This window comes from Xiphophorus hellerii, chromosome 11 (genome assembly GCF_003331165.1).
Source record: "Xiphophorus hellerii strain 12219 chromosome 11, Xiphophorus_hellerii-4.1, whole genome shotgun sequence".
Taxonomy (NCBI): Eukaryota; Metazoa; Chordata; class Actinopteri; order Cyprinodontiformes; family Poeciliidae; genus Xiphophorus; species Xiphophorus hellerii.
The window spans coordinates 22872853-22897510 of record NC_045682.1 but is presented as its reverse complement, the minus strand read 5'-3'; the positions used below and the strand labels follow the sequence as shown (position 1 = coordinate 22897510).

Here is a 24658-nt window from a genome sequence, read left to right as displayed (position 1 = left end):
AAAACACTACCACCTACTGGTAAAAGGTGGAAACGACGGCAATTATTTATACGGTAATTGATTTAAGACAATACAGCTTTACTGCTGAGCGCAATTCTTGGAGAGCGTAATTCTTGTTTAATTTATCTCATTACAATGCAATTTATTTTTTCAGAATGAGTGCACCTTTAGCAAGAGATTAATTAAACATTTTGTTAGAGAATCGTGCTCAATCTCCCCCTCCATTCAGTTATAGTCAGAAGTAACCCAAACTTGTGCACCCAATTCTTGTTTGTAAATACATTCAGTGGAGAGCACTGGTACCATTAGCCCACTTTCTTTTTTTTTAAAATGTGCTCTTCCTCCAACCGGCCACCGTAGTATAAACCCACGTGGTTAACCAAAACATCATGGCGACTGGGTTCAAGTAAGATTGTTCAAATCTTTCATTTTTATTTACAAATGCAAATCTTTTATTTTAGCTTCTTTTTGCGTATGAAATTATTTAAAAACAGCGGCACATTAAATGTGTTCGTAGTATGATTCTTAGATAAATATAGAACACGAGGAGCTTCTGTCAGTTTTTCATTGCCTCTCCACTTCATTTTATTGATATAGTTTAATGCATGTACGGAGTAGTGATGTCTTTATGTTGTTTCCATCTTACCTATAGGATTGCGGAACCTCTGGAGTATCACAGAAGCTTTTTGGTTTGTGAAATGTTCCATGTTCAGTTCATGATTGTCATCGATCTTCTGATTCAATAAATTGAATTTTCACATGAACAAATTTCATGTGAAAACTCAATCTGTAATTGTTTCCGATCCAGAAAGAAAACTGTCGACCTGATGGACGGGAGCTGTCTGAATTCAGAACCACAACACTGAACATTGGTAAGACGAGCTGCTGGTTTTGACCCACTTTTACTAATCTCTAAGCCTAAGGGAATATTTTGGGAGCACATTCTATATTTCGCTTTTATTTCAGGATCCATATCCACAGCAGATGGTTCGGCATTGGTGAAGATAGGAAACACAACGATTATCTGCGGAATCAAAGCGGTACAGACACAACACTTCCGAGTTTTACAATTTATTTTCTTTTAAAAAAAAAGTATTTTTAATGGTAGCATCTAGACTTGATCTGCAACATCAGTTCAGCTCACCTTAGGGAAAGTTTGTCAACAACAGAACAGGACTTCATGGTTAGCTTTTTTTTATTTGTTTGGAAATTTTGTAAATCTATGATAAAAATAAATATTTCCGAGATTCAACATGACCATGCCTCTGGTGACATCACAACAGACATAGGCCAAATGATCTTTTAAGTACAGGCATTTATGTTTTCTGCTATTCTTTTTGGCTCAGCTAAAAGTCTGAGCTAAAATGAGAACACAACATGACTTTCAGAAAAAAATTGACAACAATAAAACATTTGATGTTTGTTGTGAAGACGGTGAGGGCATGGTTATGCCTAAAATTATTGCTGGTCATACTGACATAGAACGAGTCCAACCCTACCATTTTCCTCCCCTATGTTTAGTGTTAAGCTTATGACTTCAAAATTATTTTTAATGACAATAAGAATAAATAAATAAAAAAACCCCTTAATCTATCGTCTGACTTCAGACTGATTCACTTAATTAACAGACTTTGACCATTTAATACAAGTAAAACAAATAATTTACTTATTTTATGAGTTGGTAGTATGAACAAAAACAAGTCAGATAGAAAAATGCAAACAGTAAAACAATGTGTCAGTTAAAATACTAAAAATAAACATTTGCATTGCTATCCATGTCAGTCTCTTTCACCACTCATTGGAGCCAAACTCTGAATTAGATGCTTACAGTTAAACACACTTGCAACTTGAATCTTTCAGAATCTATATTAAGATCTGTCAAATTTTTTATCCACAATAGTGTTTACTAATGCCGGCTGAAAGGCTTTACTTTTTTTTCACCGCTGTCATCAACTAAAACACGTGCAAAGAATGAGGTTTTTACTTCAGTGTGCTTTTAACAATGTATTTTCAGAATCTCTGCAGTGGAAATACATTCTTCACTCTCCAGCTGTGTTTTTATTACCATACAGTACATTTTTGGTGAAGAAGTTGACCACAATTTAAATAAAGTTTAAAAATCAAGTCCGACCATCTTGGTTCTAAATTTTCCATTAGTTTCTCATTAAAAGATCTCACAACTTGTTTTTGTGCAGGAGCTGGCTAACCCCACAGCAGATGCCCCTGGTAAAGGTTACATTGGCAAGTATCACATACTCTCATGTAGAAAATCCCTTTGTAATACTACTAACAAGGTTTTTAATGAACCTTACATGTTTATGTTCAGTGCCCAACGTGGATTTGCCTCCTCTGTGTTCGTCCCGCTTTCGGCCGGGTCCACCAGGAGAACAGGCCCAGGCTGCCAGCCAGTTTATTGCTGACGTTATTGAAAGGTGTGACCAACATGTCACAACTGTGTGTGTGTGTGTTCACTGCCTAAACTCTTGTCTGTGTTTTCACTAATCTGTGATGTGTGTGCGCCGCAGCTCTGAGGTGATCAAAGCAGAGGACTTATGCGTCGACAGAGGAAAGGTAGCTTGAGAAATATGAGCACACTTGTGCTAATTGTTTTATGTGATAAATCATTAATAATGATTTTTTTGTTGTTGTTGCAGCTTTGTTGGGTGCTCTACTGTGACATTATGTGTCTCGACTATGACGGGAACATTCTGGACGCTTGTATTATCGCCCTGCTGGCTGCCCTGAAGAACAGTATGTGATTCTACATCAACTTCACTGGAGGGAACTAAAATAAAGAAAGAATGCTTGAGATGCACCAATCAGTTGGACAGGGATCATAATCAGCTGATTTTCCATTGATCAAAACTAAAAACGTTCTATTTTAGTACACAAACACATCAACCAATCGTAATTGACCAATCAGAGAAAACGTTAGTATCAGCAAGGCACAGCATAATTCATCCATCTCTTTAAAAAATAATTTATTTCATCTATCTGGCACATCATCTATAAAACTAACTTTGTACCTGCCTGTCATACAGTGCTGCTGGCTTTTTTTCAAATAATTTTATGTAGTGAATTATCTGATCCTTTGACTAAACTTTTCCTGCCCTTGTTACAGCACAGCTCCCAGAAGTCACCGTGAACAAAGAGACATGTTCACCAGAAGTGAATTTGGAAAAGCGACAAAGGCTTCATATTCACAAACATCCCGCCAGTGCTTCCTTTTGCGTCTTTGATGAGTAAGCTTGTCTAGTAAAAAACTTTTTTTTGTCCATAATTTACATCAATTGTAATCCCATATGAGAAGAATAACCAATACACATGATGGTCTAAAGAGAAAACACCAGTTTGGTGGGATGTATGTAAACAAATAAGAAAATTAATAACATAATCAAATTGATACTAATTAAAATAGGAAATATATTTTGCTGGTCCTAAACTATTCTAACATATTGAATACTATAGTTATCTTGTTTTGCATAATATAAAAACTATTTTGACACTTTTAATAAAAATTTTGTTGTACTTCACAGGTCCTTGAGAAAAATATACCATTTCCCATTCTGCTCTTCATGAAGTAACATGAAGAGTAACATGTTACTTCATGAAGAGTTACTTCATGGCAAGCTAACATTGCTATACCCAGCTAATACATAGCTTACTAATTAGTGGTGCTATATGTTTCCGTTCTATCTTAACAGCACTTTTAAAACAGCTTTACCCTCATGGGACAAAAACTCTGGCCACTCCAGTTCTTTCTTTGATATCTTATTTACAATATTTGGAACTGCAGGAATGCTAAGATAAAAATGTGTGATTTCAATTTTTTTCTTTTTAAATATGTGATCTTTGATTCTGTTACATCCCATGTCTATTTTGCACCTCCTGGCTCCCTCTGCTCAGCTCTATCCTGATTGTAGACCCCACAGCTGAGGAGGAGAGTCTGTCAACTGCTCACCTCACTGTGGTCACAGATGAGGAGGGTCGTCTCTGTTCTGTACATAAACCAGGTGAGATGCAGCCTGCAGGGACTCTTTCAACATACAGGACTGGGAATAGAAATGCTGCTCAGTTCAAAAATGTTATGACTGTTTTTTTTTTTCTTTCAAAAATGAAGTATAATTGTTGTTCACCTAAAATTTTACATCTGAACTCAATATTTGTCTGGTTGAGAATGGAATAAAAAAATTGAGCTTGGAAAAATATTTGTTTTTTCAGACTTTAAGCCAGACTTCAGATTTGCATTCTCTTCATTTTGGTGTCCTCCAATACTTCTTTACTTCCCCTTTTCTGTCCTTCCTTTACTTATTTGTTCCTTTCACTTTTACTGTATCCAACCTTCTTTCTTTACCTCCGCTCTTGTTCTACTTCTCTCCATATTTTGTGTCCTTTGGCTCTCCTCTATTGCTTCCTTCTTTTCTCATCATTCATTCTGTTCTGTCCTATTCTTGCTTTTTTGTTTCCTACTTCCTGTTGGTAGACAACATGTTTCGAAGCCTGCCTGATGTAAAAATATTTGTCATCAATTTATAGTGAGCAAATCTAGAATTTTTACATAAAAAAATATGCATCTCAAGGTTTTATAAAGGTGGAAGGACATATAAAAAAGCTAATCAACACCTTTTGTGGCTCAGGTGGATCGTCACTTTCAAGAGAGAAGCTGCAGGACTGCATCAACCGAGCAACAGCCCGGCAGAGAGAGATCCACAAACTCATCGACAAGGTTCTAGACAGTGTGAAGACGGCAAAATAAAAACAGTCAAGACAACGTTTTATATCTAAAAGCTGTATTTTCCACTGTCAATATATATTCTTTTTTTAATAACAATAAAACTGATGACAAAGGCTGCTTAAAAAATTATTTCTCAGTGTCCAGAAATGCCTCGCGCACGCTCAGCTGATGTCATGTAAAGAATATGCTCATGGCTCCTGGACTTATTAAAAGGTGACACCTTTTTCAAAATATGCTGTACAAAAAGTACACCTTGTCTTGCATGTTGATCTTGAGTCCTGTTTGCTGGAACCGCTAACAGAAGAAACACTTCCAACAGACTGAGAGGTAGACAGCTGCCCCCAGGCAATACTCCCAAGATCAGGTTTGCATTCTCACAAAGTCGTCATGGTTACATGGAGGATTTGGTGTCAATATAAGCTCAGCTTGTATCTGTGCTTAAAGGGCAGTATCTACTGGGGTTTTTTATTTTGGGATAGGGGAATTGGGGGGTCAACAAAGCAGAGGCAGGAGGATCAGGCGGCCCCGTGCAAAATCCTCCTGAGAATGTGCATCCGGGCTCCTCTCAGTCCTCACAAAAAAAAAGTCTTCCTAACGGGACATTGTAACCATGGAGGCCCGTTGCTTACCAGACCCACCTTCTTCTGGACCATCTCACTTGAAAAGTAGTCCCTGTTGTAAAAACCTGATCCTCCACAGTGGACGTTTTGGCTTTCCAAAACTTCTGAGAACCAATACATACAAATTTATCAGATAGAAAAAGCATAAACAAGTCTTTTGTCTGCTGTCTTAAAAGTGAGGCAGACAAACAGCACAGTATAGATCATTCATGTCCTTGTGTGTGTGTGTGTGTGTAGGGCTGGGGGTTTAGTGTGACTTCTGTCTGCTATGACTTTGGGAGGGGCTGTGGCGTGCTCCTCTTCCTCTTACTTCTTGGCTGACTGCCGGTATGTTGCCGTGGCGCTCCCACCTGAGGAACCGCTGCTCCCATAGCCATTTGCTGCTGCTGCATTTGGTGCTGCAAGAATTGCAACTGTTCAATAAAAAAGTAAACAAACAAATCAGAAAAGTCTCACTGTTTTTAAGCTGAATAATCACAAAAAGTGAGAGCTTCTTAATCTACATGTCTGGCATTGGTTAACACTTTAACTGCCCCTGACGCGAAGCAGCCTCACGCACTTGAAACTGAATCGTCTCTAATATGCTTTGTGCCACGTTAGCGAGGGTTAGTGAAGCTGACTTAAAGGCCGGTTTGCACAACATACAAGAGGAGTGTGCGGAGAAATACAGAAGAGAGGTTAATGGTTTTCAGAAGGGAGGGAGAGGAAGTGTTGGGAGTGAGGCAGGATGCAGTCAAGCAGCACCAGTTGTGTCTGGAGACGCACATTATTGGCTGTGATCTCAGTGAAGACAAACATGCAGCCCAGCAACCGAGAGAGAGGAAAACCCTTCCATTCATGCCTGCAGCCTATCAGCCTATGATCACAGGAACCTTTCAACAGTTTTGCGCCAGCACAGATGAACTGAACATCTCACTGCTAAATGCTGTTTTAGACCATGCCTGCCTTCTGGTCTGACACGTTGTTAGTTGCTGCCATTGGAAGTGCCATAAGCTTTGACATATGTGGGTTGTTGGGAGAAACCCAAAAACAAAGCACAGCAGAAAGATCTAAAACATATTAAGTTGAGAATGTTTGGATGAAAATTACCAGGAAAGAACACACCCCAAAAAATCTAGTGCTTAATGTTTAGTGCGTCTTTTGGACTAAAATACGATATGTAACTTGTTCTGTTAACATTTAGGTGTTATCAAATTCTAAATGTACTTAGTGCTTTGAAAAGGTATTCTGTTTTAGGTGAACTTTTGCTATTTTTCTTTTCAACCGAACTTTGATGTAAAGCACACGATAGTTACAGCAGAATTTTATGACCCGTTTGGTTTTGATAGTGCTGGCACTCTGCAGTTCTATAAAATCCATCTGGATGTTTGTAAATGCATTTTTCATGGATTGTAAAACGATTCCAGGATTTTTTTTTCTTTGCTTAGATCAGCAAAGAAGGTATGAACTCGCTCCTCACTTGAGGACGGAGTAGGGCTGACTTAGTCATTGTTTGGTAAAGTGGGAAGTATCACTGTTTTCTTCCTCTGGCGTTCCAACAAGCAGCGCCTATGTGCACCCCATCGAGTAACTAGCTGTTGTAGTGCATTATGGACCATGTGGTATATTTGGTGTAAGTACAATACAGGAAGGCTGTTAATAATTTTATGATATCATCTTGCACCCCATGTTATATTGTATTGTGAGCCACATATTACAAGCATTGAGCTTGACATGTCAGGCGTAGGCATTAAATGTAAAGTGGAAGGAAAATGATTCTTGATTTTTAAAATTTTCACCAATAAAAATCTGAAAAGTCTGGCAAGCACACGCTCCTGTCGATTCAACACTTTGTCAAACCACCTTTCGTTGCAGTTACAGCCCCATGGTTTAGGTGTATGCTTCTACCAGCTTTGCGCATTCAGAAAATTTTATTTTTTGCTCACTCTGTTATGTAAAACAGATAAAGCTCAGTCAGATTATAAGGGAAGCATTTTTTAAACAGCAAATTTTAAATCTTGCAACAGATTCTCGGTTTGATGAAGCTCTGTACTTTATTTCACTGCAGTTTTATGTTCAGACTGTGTTATTTCAGCTTAGTTAATTTTTTTACCACCAATTTACATACATAAATGTACAATCAGGTAAAGCCAATCATATGAACTGAATCAAGTTAAGTCTGTTACATTCCAATTCAGTCACAATCATACAAAAAAGAGAAATCTATAAAGAATCAGAGCTGATTGTTTTGAGTCACTGATTTTGATATTGTCTGGTATTAACAATTCATATGTGAAAGAGGGTGTTCTGGCCAAATAAGACAAAAATTACAATGTCTTTCCTTTATTAAAGACAGAGTTGATTGGAAAATGATACTAAATGCAGGAAAATCTGTTTGAAAATGAAAAAGGTTTGATACCTGGGTAGAGTGGAATATTCCCTACATAGCTTGAGGCAAACATTAAACAGACTTCTTTAGGCTTCTTTCAACAATGTTTTTCTTGCAGCTCTTCCAAACACCAGATTTGTGGAGTGGATGGGTCCTGTCAACATACTGTCTCATGTGAACTCTAGATCAGAACAGTGCTGTTGGCTGCTTGTAGTTTTAACACTGTCCTTTCCTGGCCTGACAGTCAGGTGGATCGTCACATCTTGGTAGGGTTGTAGTTGTTTCATACACATTTTATTTCAAGATGATGGATTGAACAGTTGTTGGTTTTCATAAGGCTTTTTGTTTGCTAATGCTTTCCAACTTTTAAGGTCTTTAAAAACCAGCTGGATTTCAGTAGACCATTTACAACACCAGTAACTCCTCAAACTACAGGCTGAACTGAATTTTATTAAGAGGTGTCAGAGGAAAGGAGTCTGAAAATAAATGGATGCCAGGCTTTTCAGATTTTTATTTGTGCCAAAATTCGAAAACAATATATCTGTTTGTGATTATGCACTAGTTTGTGTTGGGCTCTTGTGGTTCTAATGTGACAAAATGTCAAGAAATTCTAAGGAGTATGAATACGTTTTCAATGCACTCTATGCAAAACAATTGAAAAAAAAAAGAAACAAATTGCCTGCTTTAGAATTTGAAACATTAAAAAAAATCATGTGTTCCCTTATTTCCTCAAAGTTTACAGAACAGCAAAACAAACAGCTGCCTGGTGAATAAAGCCACAGACAGTTGGCTGCTTGCTCCTGTCTCTGTGTTCGCTTCCTACAAACCTCTCTGAGTGTATATGAATGTTAATGTTGCTGTATTACTTGAATCTGTGGCTGGTGCTGCTGCTGAAGCCTTGGAGAAGGCAGCGGGGGCCCAGACCCGTCCAGCCCACAGCCCAACTGGGACAGCACTAAGGGGAGGGGGAGGAGGAGGAGGAGGAAGGGGGAGAATGGGGAACCCCAAGTAGGAAATGGGTGATGATGAGAAGGAGGTCAGAAAGAGACATGGGGTGAAGTGTGAGGAGAGAATAGGCACAAAGAGGAAAACATTGGTGAGGATGAGGAGGGGAGAGAGTGCAGTTTCAGTTAAAGTACCACACAGACAGATGAAACAAGAGGGCAAAAAGGTGGAACATTGGAGGGAATCCAGTAGCACATTAAAAAAATACCATGTGCATGGATTATGGGCAAATAGCATGAATTGGGTGGGGAGTTAAGGCGTGAAGGAACAGAGTGATTTGAGAGGAAGGAGGGCAATACAGAACGGGGGAAAAGGGTGGAGGCAAAAAATAAAATAAAATAACAGGGGGGAATGAAAAAAAAGAGAAAATGTAGCAGAGAAGAGGGGGAAGTTGAGTCTCTCCTGCCAGTTTTACACGTTCCTCTAAGAGAAGAACAATAACTAACTTCAACAAAATGATCATGGTTATTTACATATTATGAACAGTAAATACAATCATAAAAACAATAACACATCATGTCTGATTCATAGTGGTGAGTGTGATGGTGTCATCTGTGTGGAAGCAGGTTAACATAGTGATTGAGAGTAGAAGTGTGTGCTGCTGTGTTGGTGAGTCGGTGTGGCTCCTACCTGCTGTCTGTGGAGACATGAAGCTTCCAACCCCGAGATTGATGACAGCCGTCTGCTGGTTTCCTAAACTCTGATCGGATCCCTGGTCGCTCTGAAACGACAGACAGCAGGTAAAATTACATGCAGCTGACAACAGAGACAAACCTGTACAATCACAAACACGTGTGTTTTACAAAAAGAGAGCAAATGTAGAGGAGATGTGCAAGTAGAAATAATAATACAGTGCCTCACAAAAGTATTTGCAAAACTTTTCCCTTCAACATATTTCCTGATATTTTATCTGACTGACACAATATAAGGCCTAACTGTGAAGTTGAAGAAAGAGACTTAAAAAATGTCAATATAACATCCCCAATCTGAAAATCTGAAACATGGTGGTGGCAGCATCATGCTGTGGGGCATGCCTTACTTAACTAAAGTTCATGCTTTGGCAGAGGATTGTGAAATGGAAAGAAAATGGGAATGTTTTTTTCTTCTTTTAAAAAATAATCTGAAAAGTGTGGTGTGTATTTGTATTCCAGGCTCCCACAACAATATCTCATAGATGAAATTTTTCTTGCAACTACAGCTACAATTTTTGCATATGTTAAGTTTTATCATGTAAAGCACTTTGAAGTGCCTTGTTGCTGAAATCTGTGTTACAAACAATCTAGAGAAAACCATTCATGACCATTATTCTTTGAAAGTAGCCTGAGCTCAGTCAGAATGGATGGAGACTTGAAATGGATTCATGGTTATATTTCTTTGACTGGGTCATTCTGTCACATAAATATAATTTCTGCAAACATTTAATTGTTGCTCTGACTGCATGTTTAGGTTGGTTTCTTTTGCAAAACAGCTTCTAAAAGGTTCCTGTCCTGTATTCCCATGTATTCAGCTTCATCCATCTCCCGTCAATCCAGACCAACAAAAGCATCCCCACATCATCATGATGCCACCACCATGATGAAATTGGTTTGGAAATTGGTTTCAAATGTTGCTATTGTAGTAGAAGTCACAGGTTCTAGCCAACATATTTTGCACATCTTTGATTGTGTAGTCTTTACTGCTGGCAGTGCGTGTTTAAATATCAGTGTCTCACCATCTCCCCCTGCTGTTGAGGACTGGACGTAGCTGACTGACTCTGCTGTGGGGAGAACTGGGACAGCTGCTGCTGCTGCAGAGAGTTAAGGATGTAAGGACCAGGGGGGATCTGGAGATGAATAACATGGACACACCGACACGCACACAAAAAAGTAGGGGAGTAAAACACAAGGAGTTGAGGACGAATGGAGGATGGGAGGACAGAACGGGAGGGAGGGAAATCGTGTACATGTGATGGAAAAGGGAGGAAGAAGGATATGGTAGAGTTAAAAAGGAGCCCAACTTAGACTGTTCCTACAAAGAAATAGTCAGAACTAAACTGGATTCAAAAGAGGGATTCTTCTAGTTTACTGCTATTCCCCCTGCAAAGACTAAGCACTTCCAGTCAGACAATAGCAATAATATTTTCCAATTGAGTATAAAATGTTACTTTAGTAAAAAGTATGGTACTTTCTGCTTTGCATATGCAATGAGATGGAAGGGAATAAAAGAAAGTTTAATCTGTGCAACTGGTTCACACATCACGTGGCAACGAAGGTAAGGGTGAGGAAAAATCCATCAACATGCTCCTTACAATGACTGAGAGAGGCCTACCTGTAACAGGTTCAGCGGTCTCAGTCCAGCACTGTTGTTCAGACCAAAAGGACTCCCTGTAACAAACCAGAACCACACAACAGCATAAACAACTAATACGCTTTTTACTTTCTTAGCAGAAACTTATCTGTTGACTGTTATTATTAGATCCTTGTGACATCTTTAAATTGATTGTTACATATATGTAACATTACATATAAACATAGGATAAGGCAGGATTGTTTTACAATGTTATTCATTTTGAGTATACATTGACAGTAAAAAAATTCTTATTTACAGTAAGTGCTTTATGTTGCTACGTTTTGGGACGCAAAGAAAAAAGATTGGACAGAAAAGATCAGAATGTTTAATGCAGTAACTGATTAATAATAATATTTTTGTAGCATTGCAAGCTCCCATCTATATATATAATAATTTTTTACCAAATGACTCACATCAGCTGATATCGATGCATTCCTAATTACGATTACTTTGGAACTATTTTTTTTTAGAAAATTTCTTTTTTCATTAAAGAATTGTAGGAAAATCTTTGGTTGTGTGCCTGAACTGTTGTTCAGTTTACTGGCATGAAACTGCTGAAGCAACAAATTATTCAGTCTGACTTCACTTGTGACATGAGGTACTATGACACCCACTGGTGAAACATTGGTATTGCAGTTTTTCAAGCAGATATTTTTAAAAAAAGAATAATTTTAAGTTTAGAAAAAAAAAAAAGAAACACAGTCCTGTCTGATTTTTGAATGTTTAATATTAGGAACCACTCCTAATATGTGTCTACAATAAGTTGGAGCACTTGTGCCAGTGAGTGCTTACCAGTCTGGGCACCGGACTGCATGGTGGACATCAACCCTGCAGGTGGCAGGATTCCACTCAAATTAAGACCTGGACCCAGCATTGGGTTGGAGCCACTCATTAAAGTCTGGGGACTGCTACAGAGACAATGCCAAATCAATACTAGAACACACAATGACTAGCATATGACAAGGCATCCAGTGCTACTTGTTTCTTACCAGACAGAGCTGACCACGTTTATGAAGTTGAGCCCTGGGTTTGCCATAACTTGTGAAGAGGTGGATCCTGTGGTGATCGATGTCCCCATGGTGGGAAGAGGGATGGACATGACAGGTAGAGGCTGGCTAAGAGCCAGTTGTTGCTGGGCGAAAGGTGTAAGCAGGGGAGCTTGTGACTGGCTCTGAACCATGGCAGGATCCGTGGGGGTAGGGGTCACTGAGAGGGGCGTGGAGAGCGCATCGGTAGGGTGAGGGGTTGAGCATGGTGTGTTGGTGGGTGTGGGAGTAGAAGGCTTAGGGGTTCCCGATCCTGAAGAGGAGAAAAAATATATCCAGAAAGAATATGAGGCTTAGTAAGAAGTCTTTTTATGACTATTTAGTGACAAGATGATATGTATTAAAAAATTCCAACATTTCCCAAAGGTCTCAAGCTTGTTCCCATATTTTTCCAAATTTCTTGAGATTTGGTCTCTTGCTGGGGTAATCCATCAGAATTCGTCATAAAAAATTCACATCTGTTAAACTTGGAAGCTGGGAGACAAGCTGGCGGAGCACGCTCCAGCACAGCTCACACTGAGCCCAAGAGTTAGTCAGAGTTGGCAGTACTCACTCTGCGTGGAGCCCATCGGCGAGAGGGAGGCAGGTGACAGCAGGCCCACCTGGCCCAGCTCCATGGAGTGCTTCCTGTTCAGAGTCTGGCTTTTGGCTGGAGGTGGCGGCGTAGGACACTTTAGTAAACCACTCGTGGTTTGCGAACTATACGGATTACCTAGAAAGAAGATCAGCACTCTTTATATATATAAGTGCTCAGAAAGCTTTGTTTAACCCTTTTTAAAGCTTAAGTTAGGTACTAACAATCCCAGATGGTGCTTTGATCCTTAGGAGTAGAAAACATCTGGTAAACATTTAGTTTTAAGTTGGTGATTTCGGAAGGTTCACCTCTTTCCTACAAATGTAGCGCAAACTCCCACTGACATGTTTGTGTACTGGAACCTGAGAAAACTAAGACATCATATGCTGTTCATTGTTTTTGTGACGAAGACTGGATTAACTCTCTTTTTCCACTGGTGACACACTTGTACTTGTTAAAATGAAGAGTAACTTGAAAAACAATAGTAAAATAACTAAAGTTAGTAAGCATTTAACCCTGTTAATTATGTATTCAAATGAAGGAAGGACAGAGAGAAATAAACAAAGAAAGAATGAGAGAGAAATAGAGAGAGAGAGACCTTTAACTCATATTTATTCATCACAACAGTCCAATTCTGTCCAAACAGGATTGGACTGTTGTTTTTCAAATTGCTAACTTTACCATTCTGAAACGGAAATTAAGTAAAACAAGAATCTTACTTTTACTAGCAGTGAATTAAAGACCACAAACAACAACAGCTGTAGAAAATTGTTCACTCGGAACTTCCAAATAGTCTTGCAAAAATCCTAAACCAGCTTTTTAACATTCAACAAGACAAAAACAAATCTTCCAGTGTCGCTTGATGTCTGCAAAAAGAACATTCCTCCCAAGCAATTGGGTTAAAGTGAGCTCTGCATTGGTTTATAGATACTGACCATATATAATCTTCCACTGGAGGTCACCAACCCGCTTTTCAACAGGTAGCTTATACAGGATCTTTCATCTGCCTTTAGGGGTAAGATACAATCCAAAAATCTGAGTCCACCTCAACTCTCTGACACCAGCCAGAGAGCGCAGCTTTGACAGAGCTGCTTCTTTCCACAGGAACTGAGAGCTCCCAACACAGGCATTTTCAGAGAAAGAAGCAATCTACTCTCATCATACAAACAATCAAGAATTGGAGTGACTAAAAGTACTGGAAATATGTACTTATATTCATTGTTCCATTGGTTAACTAGAGCACTGTTTTCATCTAATACTCTAAGTGGCACGGGTGCGGACTGCCAGACTACTTCCGTAATCCTCTTCAGAAATCTGATAGACTTGATGTAAGTATTGCATACCCTTTTCATTGAAATTCTTGCAAGGTGACCAAGTTTCACAAACCCAGCTTGAACAAATTTAGTCCTTATTGTGGAGGCCGACATCAGTCTTGTGTAACAAAGTCATTATAGAACAATGGTTCCTCCAAAATCCACATGTCAGATCTAGGATCAGAATCCCAGAAAACTTTTAAGGTTCTCTAAGCATCAATTGCTGAGCAACAGAAATGTGCTAACAAGGTCAGATCGAGCTCTGATGTTTCTGACATAAAAAGATGCTTGTCCAGTCCAAGACGTGTAGCTTTCCAGAAAAGCAGCCGAGCCAAAGGCAACCAAAAGTATCCACATCCACCAAACAGCTTTTGAGAAGTTTGCAGTCTGAAAAGAGCAGTCTCAGATGTAATATCCATAGACACTTTGCAGCATGACGTCACGTGTGGAAGATCCCACCCTCCAGCTCTGTGTGGAAGGCAAACAATTGCTTGCCAATGATGACTATTATTGGTTTTTCTATCAAGTTGTCAACATAACACGCAAAATTGTGCTGCGGAACTCGTGTTTCGGTTCAGTTAAAGAAAAAAAAAGAAAACACGACCCACAGACGAACTCTGACAGATCATCAGTAGAGAAGAAGTTTAAATTAGCTAATCTACTAAGCTACCACTGCTGTGTTTAGACAATCACTTATTAATAATCATAAAATAGTTATCAAAAATGAAAACATAATACTGCAACAAAATGAATGTTCTGTTCTTTGTGTGGGAAACGTTTTTGTGTTTTTGGTGTGAATCCTGATACATCAGTGGCGTTGTTGTCAGTCATTTGCTATGGCAATGGGACTGTGTGTCGCGTAGATGACGCAGAGAGTGGGGAAAAAGAAAACAAGTGGTTTTGAACTGTTCCTCAACAGTTTTTCTGCCTTATTTTCCCTTACTGTGGCACACTAAATTAATAATACATTTAGTTGCCCCACATCTTCATACTCAAAATACTTCAAAACACCCACGCTTGCTTAAACCACATAAAATCCCTTCCTCCTGTTTACCATGGAAAGAAACATCTAATGATTGGGTTGGTGAATCCAAGAACGTAAACACCTATCTACGCAGAGATTGAACGTGTTTAAGTTTGGAATCCCTCTAGCCCAAACTATTCTTCTGAATCACATATGCTCCTGGACTAGTGCTTTGTTTCTACAAAGGGTTGAACTCTGGACAGTGTAATCCGGGTGGACGGAACAGCTAAAAGGGAATTTTTAATAAACTCATCATTTACTGCAATTCCACTTTCAGCAAGTTGAGAAACCAACTTGGGCTGCTTGACAAAAACAACAACCCCTTTAGTCATAAGAGAGGCATATGCAATATTTCCATGTTCCACTCTTACTCTATCTCTCAATAATAGGGACGGTGTCTTTAAGGACACCATCCCTGCAGGAAAAAACGCAACCAGTAACCAAAAAGCACTACTGTTGAAACCAAACTGCAAAAACAAATACCAATCCAGACATAAAAACAAACAGAAAGAAAAACATTTGTATCTCTTATTCCACTCACCACACGCCCAACCACCAAACCCCAGCATGCAATGCGAAAGAAAGATGAAAAGAAAAATAGAAAGGAAGAAACAAAAAATATAGACAAAGGGTGGATAATGACAGATGTGTGGAGAAATAGATAGTTGGAAAAGTTACTAGATTACTAACAAATGTATAATAGATGTGTCAATGAAAGGCTGGATAAACAGAAGAATGATGGACAGATGGATGAATAATGTATGTATAGGTGATGGAGAAGCAGATAGACTAATAAAATCTAGCATATGAGACTGGGAAAAACACAAATTTCTCAATTTTCTGCTTACTTAATCCAGACCTTGAAAATACGTAAAATTAATTTCCAGAATTTTCCAGAGTTGGTAGGAACCATGTGGGACGTACCTGAGGAGCTGCTGCCCGATCCTGAAGGCAGTTTTATGGGAGGGGGTCGATGCTTCACCCCTTTTCCTAACACAGACGTCTGTACAAGAGGAGAAATACCATCACCCTGCAGATGACATCATGGTAAATCATAAAGGTCTAACCAAGACATCACATAATCTAAAACCAATTCAGTTGGTCTTAATGAAGCAATAGCTACAAATTCTCAAAGGAAGAAAGGTTCTTGCCTCATCTTTGCTGGGGGACAGAGGCCCCTGTCCCACGTTGCCTGAGTTATGGGACATCCTGACCTCACACTTCACATCTTTCTCATAGACTCCTTTGTACTGGGTAAGAAACCTGTGAAACAGATAAAAAATGTACAGAATTATTTAAAAGTGCACTAAAAAAACTGCATGACAGGATTAGGGACCAATCGACAAACTAAAGATGAGACTGACCTTTCTGCATCGATCTTTGACCCTATGAGGAAACTGCAAATTCAACAATGAAAATAAATGACTTAAAATCCAATTATGTCAGGAAAAATTTATTTGATGCTGTATCCTTACGTCGGATGTATAAGCTTTAAATCTGGGCTGTCCTCCTCTGCTTTTGTTTCTTTAGCAGAGTAGATCTTCCCATAAACCAGCGGGTCCCCCATCGACTGGAAGATGGACACCTTGGTTCTCTGAGCTTGGCCGCCCACTTCACATTCAAATGTGTAGTCATCTATAACTTCCTGTTTAGACAGACCGCCAATGTCATTTCATCCACAAAAGTACAGACTTTCGTCTTTTTTGACATGCTGTCCCATGTGAATCTGATAACTTGTCTTTGCAAAGCCACATTTTAATTATTTACACATTATCTGATCTGGAAATGTGTTTAATGATTTCATTGTCTTGCACTCTTGACTGATTATAAAAAACATACTAAGTGGTCTCTATATTTTAGGCCTTAATTTCATAAAAATATCTAATTTTATTCCAGTGACCTTCCAAAATGAGGAAGTAGAACATTTTTATATCTAAATTTCTCGATTTTCTTTCTTCTATGTGTAAATACAAAATTACAAAATAAAAGCAAGAAAAAAAAACAACATAAAAAAAGGAAATAAATAAAATGAAAGAATACAGGAATAAATGGACAGATGTCTAGCTGGAACAATGCATGGAAGATACTTTTTCAGCATCCATGAAGACCTAGTAAACACTTGAAAAATATTCCATACTTTTCCAGACTTTGTAGAAACTTCATATCTAAGAAGAAACAATGCAGCCCATGGAAAACAACACTCAGGCTTTTCTAAGGACATTAGTAGAAGCAGGAGTGAAATTTAAAACAGCTCCAAACTGTTCCTGTTTTTATTATTTCCTTTATGCACACTAAATTAAAGATACTGTGTGGTCATGTTGCACAATATAGCCGGTCAAAAATAATTAACTTGGTTTTTAATGGGGCCATAAACATTTTTAACAAGCTCTTGCAGCTTTTTTCTTCTGACAGCACACAGGCAGTATTGCTTTTCATCCTCAGGGAGTGTTAAATACAAGAGCCAAACTTACTTCAGCAGGCCAGATCACAGTGGTTTGAGCGTCTCCCAACTGCAACGATTTCTCAACCACGGCATACTTTTCCACCTACAGCAGAACCACAAAAAAGATCAAGATGGCTGGGCCCTCATTTGAACAAATCATCCTTTAGTTTTACAGTAGCGTTTTAATGATCCCGTGTTACTTACATCAATCTCCTTCGGTACTGTTAGCTGGCAGTTGTTCTGCTTCCACATGTCGACACACTGTGAATGTTGAGAGGCACAGATGACAATAAACAGAGATGTTAACTCTGGGTTAGGCTTGGCGTGATATGAGATTCTTTGAGATGTATAGCATGATCTAATATTAAGGTATTCCAAGATTTAATGTTATATTTAAAAACAGAAAAGCAGCAATTAGTTCTGCTGTGCCTAGATGACATGCCAATCATTACAACCATAATAATGTTGGCTATAACATATTTTTAGTGGTGCTTTAATTTTGGCTCACAGATTTGAGTAAAAATATAGACTAAACAATCTCTGAATTTAGTACTAGTAACACTGCAGTATCTCCAAGAAACAGGTGTGGAAATGCCCAAAGGAACAAATAACACAGAGAACCATTAAACTCACACCAACAACAGATGCAGGGAGAAACAAGCATTAAAGCGACTAACAAATTGATTTCTCAGATGCATTCTTTGGTTTGAATGTTTATGAAGGGTGATTCATAACGCAGCTGGATAAGGAACCCAGACACATTTTAAAACTGTGAGAAATATTGGAAGATCAACAACCATGATTAGCCTGTTAGGTATGAATTCCTTTTCATGGTCTTCAAACCTAAAAATCATCCATTTATTTAACAAGTATTTTATACCCACTTAATCAATTACAGTGTCACAAGGAGGCTGGAAGAAGAGCTGCACAGAGAAATTAGCTAGTAAACAGATTTTCAGCATGATTGGTTCCATCAGTGGACCGGCGGCTCGAAATTTAAAAAATCCAGTCTTTGCCTTAAGTGTAAACCAAGTTACTCTATGTGTACAGTAAAAAACGTCAAAGTTAGCCATGCTTAAACCACAGAGATGACAGAATCTATTTAAAAGAGAAGTATATTTTCTGCTGCATGTTGGGACTAAGGCTGTACCGACTGCAGTTTTCTGGCCGATCACTGATCTTTATAAAGCCTGACCTGCCACTTTTTGGCCAAATTTTAATCTGAAAAGTTGATTTATATAGCAACAGTGGGGTGACTATTGTTAAACAAGCACATGCGGCTGTGACCAGGTGGACAGATGTTTTCAATTGGCCCTTTCTCACGATAGAACAAAAGGGAGCAGTGGCTGATTTTCATATCTTTGCAGAGCTAGATTAGATCAGTGGATAAGAGATCCATTACTAATGACAGATTTCTCAAAATTAAGGAAATCGGGGTCAATTTATTGGGGGCACCCTATTTGAGACAGTTTTGTGCTTCATTCAGGCTGCAAGAGAGAGCAAGAGTTTCAGCAGATAACAGTAAGGCCAATTTTAGTACAGCTAACTTGCTACATTTTATCCTTTCAACCTTTCCATCTGCATTTGTCATGAAACATATTGGAAATGTTAATGGCCTTTTGGAAATGTAGGAGATAAGGTAAGGAACAACTGCTATTTATAGTAACAGTAAGTGTTTAGAGAAAAAAAAAATGCAACAAAATAAATAGCTTTTTTTCCTATATGATGTTAAAGAATTCATAATATCACCCTGATCATTTTGCCAGTAAATGCCTGTATTACAGAAACTGCACCCACACATACATATCATGTGTGCTCAATAAATATAATTTCCAAATTCTTAGCACCTCTGCTTTTCAGCTACAGGAGAAAACTGATGTATTTGGAGAAACTGATTGGGAATAACCATCAACTTACATTTCCAACCTTTGAGATTTTTAAGTCTATGACAGGAGCAGGTTTCCTTTCCTTCCTCTTCTGAAGGTAGTCGTAGAGTCGTAGCTGTGGTGGCACGGGCAGATGAGATAGTTCCTGCTGTCTGTTCAAAGCAGCCCGGGAGTGCCTCTTAAAACACCTACAAAACAGATAAACAAATGTTTGCATTATTTTCCTGTTTTCTTTTCACAATCCCATGGCTTCACTTTTAATAACTATTGTTTAAGATTTCCCCTTGTATGACTAAAACCAAGCTTAGCTCCTGCCAACTCCGTAGAGTGTACTCAGTACCGTTTCATCGAGCGAGTGTTCATTTTCTGTTTGTTGTAGAGCAGACGGTTGGCTGTGCAAGTAACAGAAATGGAAGGATCCAGGCACAGAGGTTCAGCTGTGGCCAAAATCAACTGACTCTCCAGCTGCAATTTATCATCCTACAGCAGGGAAGAAACGAGAGAAAAGGCCAACAATTGAGTCGGCTTCAAAAATGATCCAGAAACATGAGAAGTGGTTAGAATGACAACATACATCTATAGTGCATGTGCTTTATTCAAATAAAAATAGCAGAACAGAAAGCTTTCCAATCAGTGTTAGAATTTAAAAAAGGGAGTTTTTTGCACGTAGAAACAAATGGAACTGATTAGGAAGTTCCTCAGCTTTGAAAGAAATCTTGAAGCAATTTCAACTATTTTCAGAAAAAAGGTAGGCATTTGTATTTACAATAAAATCAAAGCAAGACATACAAACTTTGTGATCTTGCTAACGTCTACCAAGTACAGGTGACAATGCAGAGTAAAAAAGTACAAAAAAATAAATCATTACCATCTTGGCAAACATTACAGCTTTTAGATTATTATTTATTTAAAAACTGAAGAAAAAGGAGTAATAATTAAAAATACATCTATGCAAAAGCATAAAACAGCAAAGGACACAAAAACCAAACAGACAATATTAATGTCAGTAATCGTAATGCAATTAAAGATTCTAGAATAGTGGCATAGGCTCTGATTAAAAGCAGTGACTTAAAAACTATTTATGTAACATGTACATATAAATGTACTAAAGCTTTTTGTAAAGAATTGCTGACCAACGTTAATGTAAGGTAGAGCATGGGCAGCTTTCAGTAGCAGGTGTTTTCTGGTATTGAAAGAAAATGTGTTTTTAACAAAAACATTCAGAATTTTACTAACAAAACAAAATCCTACTTCAGATTTTGCTGCCTGACTATATAACGAAGAATGTAGCTGTGAGGCTGCATTTTAACCCAAGGATACAAGAGACTGAGATGCATGATAGTGATAACAGGAGACCAACATTCACAACTCTATCACCTAGCATGGTCATTTACCTGTGTCCACTTGTGGTGGTCACTGGTCATGGCATGCACGTCACAGATTAGAGTCTGCAGGGCAAACAGAGTTGTTTTAGTTTCTGGATAACAGTCAGAAAATGTTCCAGCAATAACTTAACATCATATTATGTCAGTCAGTAAATTACCTGCATGGTTGGCCGCAGAAGAATGTGCCTGCTCTGATAGGTGGGGATCTTTGTATTACCAGCTTGCCTGTAGTCTCTCACCTCGACTATTACACAGCCACAGTGGAAGATGTTCACCTGAGACACAACCCACAAATCAGCAGTCAGCAACTAGCAGTTAGGTATTTAAGAGGATACCTAAACTAATTATGTCAGAAATTTAGAAAATACTGTGCATCACTGCTTTTCCACCTCCTTTATATGGTTTCAATCTGAAGCTGTTACTGCAGGATCCACTCTGCTCACACACCTGTGATTTCTCCAACAGATCCACCAGAATGGGAGGCAACTCCTCCGCATCCAGGTACTCCAGAAGCTCTCTTTCTTCATATGGGAGACGGATGGTTTCAGAGTCTAGACAGCAGAACAAAATGATCTGGTTAGAAACACTATATTACATGCATGTAGAGGTAAAAAAAAACAAAAAAAAACTCTACATAACTAGTTTTACCGGATCCATTTTTGCCCCTGAGCATTAGCGAATAGCCTTCATTCCCAGGGTACAGGTTGACCACCAGACACGATACAGACTCCTGAGACACCAGCTTTTCTAGTAGATTCACATTTCTTCTCAGATTCTGCAGAAAGAGACGGGAAAAGACCTACTCAGGGAATGTTGGAACTATTTTCTGGAATACCGTACAACCTAAAGGACAAGATATTGCTTTATTTTACAAAATTAGGTGGATGTTGTCAAGCAGCTCTAAACTTGTGGCATATGTGTAATGGGTCTTTTGGAATGGCATAATATGTGCATTTTAAAAAGCTGCAAAAATGTATATAGCCTGAAATATTTTAATGTGAAGGAAGAATTCTATCAGTCTGAATAAAAAAACAGCATCAACACACTCAGCTTGGCACAAGTAAATAATGATTACATGGCTGCAGTTATTTCAGAAAACTGCAATCCTATAGGACAATTCCTGAATAATTTCATGTATTTTTATGCTATATATTACAATGATGACAAAAATTATTTTAAAATTCAGACACCATTAGTGCTTATTATTAGCTGATCATTTACAAAGTGCTGAATCCAAGCATATTAATGTAAAGCCAAGTGGAAAGGAAACGTACATAAGCAACAGGAACAGGCACAGCATTGAGAAAACTGAAACTGTCAAGAACAGCCAATCATGAGGCTGAGATTTCCTTCATGATTTAAAAAAAATCATTGTGTTCAATATTCAAAATTTCTGAGCTACTGTTAATGCTAGAGAGTTCATTAGCCGTAAGCCTTAATCATCAAAATTAAGAGATATACAAGTTTGCCTAATCAATCAAGTAATATAAGTTTCACTTTTTGAATTAAATTACTAAAATAAATAAATTCTAATAGGTATTCTAACTTATTTATTTATTCAATATTTAATTTATGAGTTAAGCAGCCAAACACAAACCTTTAACTCTGGTTCTTTTTCACATTCTTCAATATAGAGCTCATGGAGCTTCTGATACAAACTCTTCCTGCCGCTGGATGAGATTCTTCTTTTGGCTGGTCGCTGTCGAGCACTTTCCACAATGTACTACAACACACAAATAATAAACTGAATTACGAAGCATAAGGAAAGCTTTGCAGAATTGATGCTAACCTAAAACTTTTTAAAAATACATTATTCCACCAATATATAAACAGGCATGGCTGAAATAACATTTTACCTCGGCTCGATCCAATGCATATTCCAGAACTTGTTGCTTTGAGGTGGATAATTAAAAAAAACAGATCAGTTGGATGTATAAACAGCCTGAGATCAGAGCATACGAGAGGTTTCTCCCTGAAATGCTACAATCTGATTAACAGCTATAGTAAAAATGAAGCAAATATGTGGGTGAAGTGAAACTTCATATATTGCATTTACCATTGTGGTCCACTGCCAGCTGCAAGGCGAGTGACAGTTTACGATGCTGTCCTTTCTGCCCCACACTGTCACCTTCCTAGAGTGACCATTCACACCCTGCAGAGCAGAACAGCAGACACATTGCAAGCAGTCGGTTAAACCAAACTCCCATCAAAAGTGATGATAAACATCTATGCACCGAGAGTGGCCATCGGGTCGTTCACACATTCTTTATGCTAAAACAGTGTTGCTGGCAATCAATTAGCTGCAACATATTAAAACACCAACGGTTACTGACGAGCGAACTGTAATCTAAGTTGTTCCATCTTTTATTTTTGCTTAAAATCCTACAATAAAGTAAATACACGCCGAAAGTAGCCGGGAGTGAATAAAATGTATGTGTCAGATGAAACTCCAGTGACAGTGAATGGAGTCCAGAGAGAGTGCCTGAACAGCAACAAGCTCGGTGATGCCTGACCGTTGAGGCTAGTATGGCTAACGCTAGCACAAGCTTGAAGTTAAAAGCTACACTACACCGTCTGGGACATAACAAAGCCGAGACAGGTCGGTGTCAGCGAACAGAACGCACTTGCCTTTGAGGTTGCATAGCGGTCGAGAAAAGCCCCCAGTGCAATGAAACAAAATGAAATGGAAATATCAGTGTCTTCAGTGAAAAAAAGTCGGAGCAGCAGCCATTTTCTTCCAGTGTGACAACAACAGCTAAACTTCCGGTCTGAGTAGCGGTGGGAGGAGCCTCAGCCGGCACCTATACCTCACAACTGATCCATACCTGATCAATAATTCATTCAGTTTTTCTTTTTACATGTCCATCCAGGTTTACAACATGCGTTTGGAACATGTCGGTGACAAACCAATTGATAATACTATTGAATGAAAGTAGCAAAATAATACAAAATGGGCACATGAAGTTGCTCATTGTTCAATGTAATGAACAATAAATTACGCCCTCACAATTGAAGTACAGTGGAACCTTAGCATAGTTTCTTAAATACTATTATCCACTTGAATTTCCCATAATGCATTTCTCCAATCTCAATACATTATGGGTCTGGTCTTTGACTATGCCCTTGCTCTTATCTTCAGTTCTTATTGAAGATAAGACCACTGAAGACCATCTGTCTCCATGTAACATATGAATAATCATACTTTGTTCAAAACCATTCCACTATAGCTCTTGCATATTTAAGGTGGTTCCTTTGCTGGTGGGGAACATCAATTGGTGTCTCAAGTTTATTGTAGTTTCAGGATTTCACAGAGTTTCTTTTTCTGACAATTCTGATCAGTTTTCCTGTCCCTGGGGAAGAAACACATCCCTGCAGGATGATGCTGTTTTTCAACATATTCAATGTTGATCGGTTTTCCTGTCCCCGAGGAAGAAACATAGTCCTGTAACATGATGCAGTTTTTCCACATATGCAATGTTTTGCATGTAGACCTGATGGTTAAATTTTAGTCTCATCCCACTAGAACACTTCCCTTCATGTGTTCATAAATTAAGGCATATTGAAAATAGAACTTGTTATGGTCTTCTTTTTACACTTGTTTTGTTTTTGCCACTCTTCCTAGATCTGTGGACTGCACAACTAATGACTGTTTGGTCAACAGATTAAATCTCTGCAGCTTTACCAAATTAATCATGAGACTCTTATGATTAGGAGTCTCCTAAGTAGAAACTCTTAGGCATTTCTAAGAGTTTCTACTGATAGATGAACCATGATTTGGTAGGTTTATAGTTGTGCCATACTCATTAAATTTTCATAGCATTAATTGAAAGGTGCTCAATTTGAAAAATTTCAAGAGTTATGAAAACCTTTGAAAACCGGTGTCCTCCAGACCAAATGTTTACAGATATATGCAGATTACTTAACAGATTCA

General features: G+C 38.5%; 2 protein-coding genes across 2 annotated transcripts; one reads left to right on the top strand and one right to left on the bottom strand.

Annotated features, from left to right (window-relative positions):
• Positions 1-344: 344 nt before the first annotated feature.
• On the top strand, positions 345-4848 carry exosc8 (exosome component 8). Its single transcript, XM_032576147.1, has 11 exons — positions 345-406; positions 653-689; positions 809-872; positions 967-1040; positions 2196-2241; positions 2327-2432; positions 2526-2571; positions 2655-2751; positions 3122-3242; positions 3907-4013; positions 4638-4848. Exons 1-11 carry the CDS (start codon positions 390-392, stop codon positions 4754-4756), a joined length of 834 nt encoding a protein of 277 aa, XP_032432038.1. The 5' UTR covers positions 345-389; the 3' UTR covers positions 4757-4848.
• On the bottom strand, positions 4774-23488 carry supt20 (SPT20 homolog, SAGA complex component). The gene is made up of 24 exons (XM_032577156.1): positions 23352-23488; positions 22784-22879; positions 22584-22619; positions 22325-22450; positions 21376-21502; positions 21175-21278; positions 20886-21002; positions 20737-20790; positions 19683-19822; positions 19374-19530; positions 17661-17717; positions 17485-17559; positions 16489-16658; positions 16378-16410; positions 16165-16276; positions 15938-16043; positions 12656-12814; positions 12046-12355; positions 11849-11964; positions 11036-11091; positions 10440-10550; positions 9359-9449; positions 8952-9151; positions 4774-5769 (listed from the first exon to the last, which is right to left on the bottom strand). Exons 1-24 carry the CDS (start codon positions 23367-23369, stop codon positions 5662-5664), a joined length of 2679 nt encoding a protein of 892 aa, XP_032433047.1. The 5' UTR covers positions 23370-23488; the 3' UTR covers positions 4774-5661.
• Between the last annotated feature and the right edge of the window lie 1170 nt (positions 23489-24658).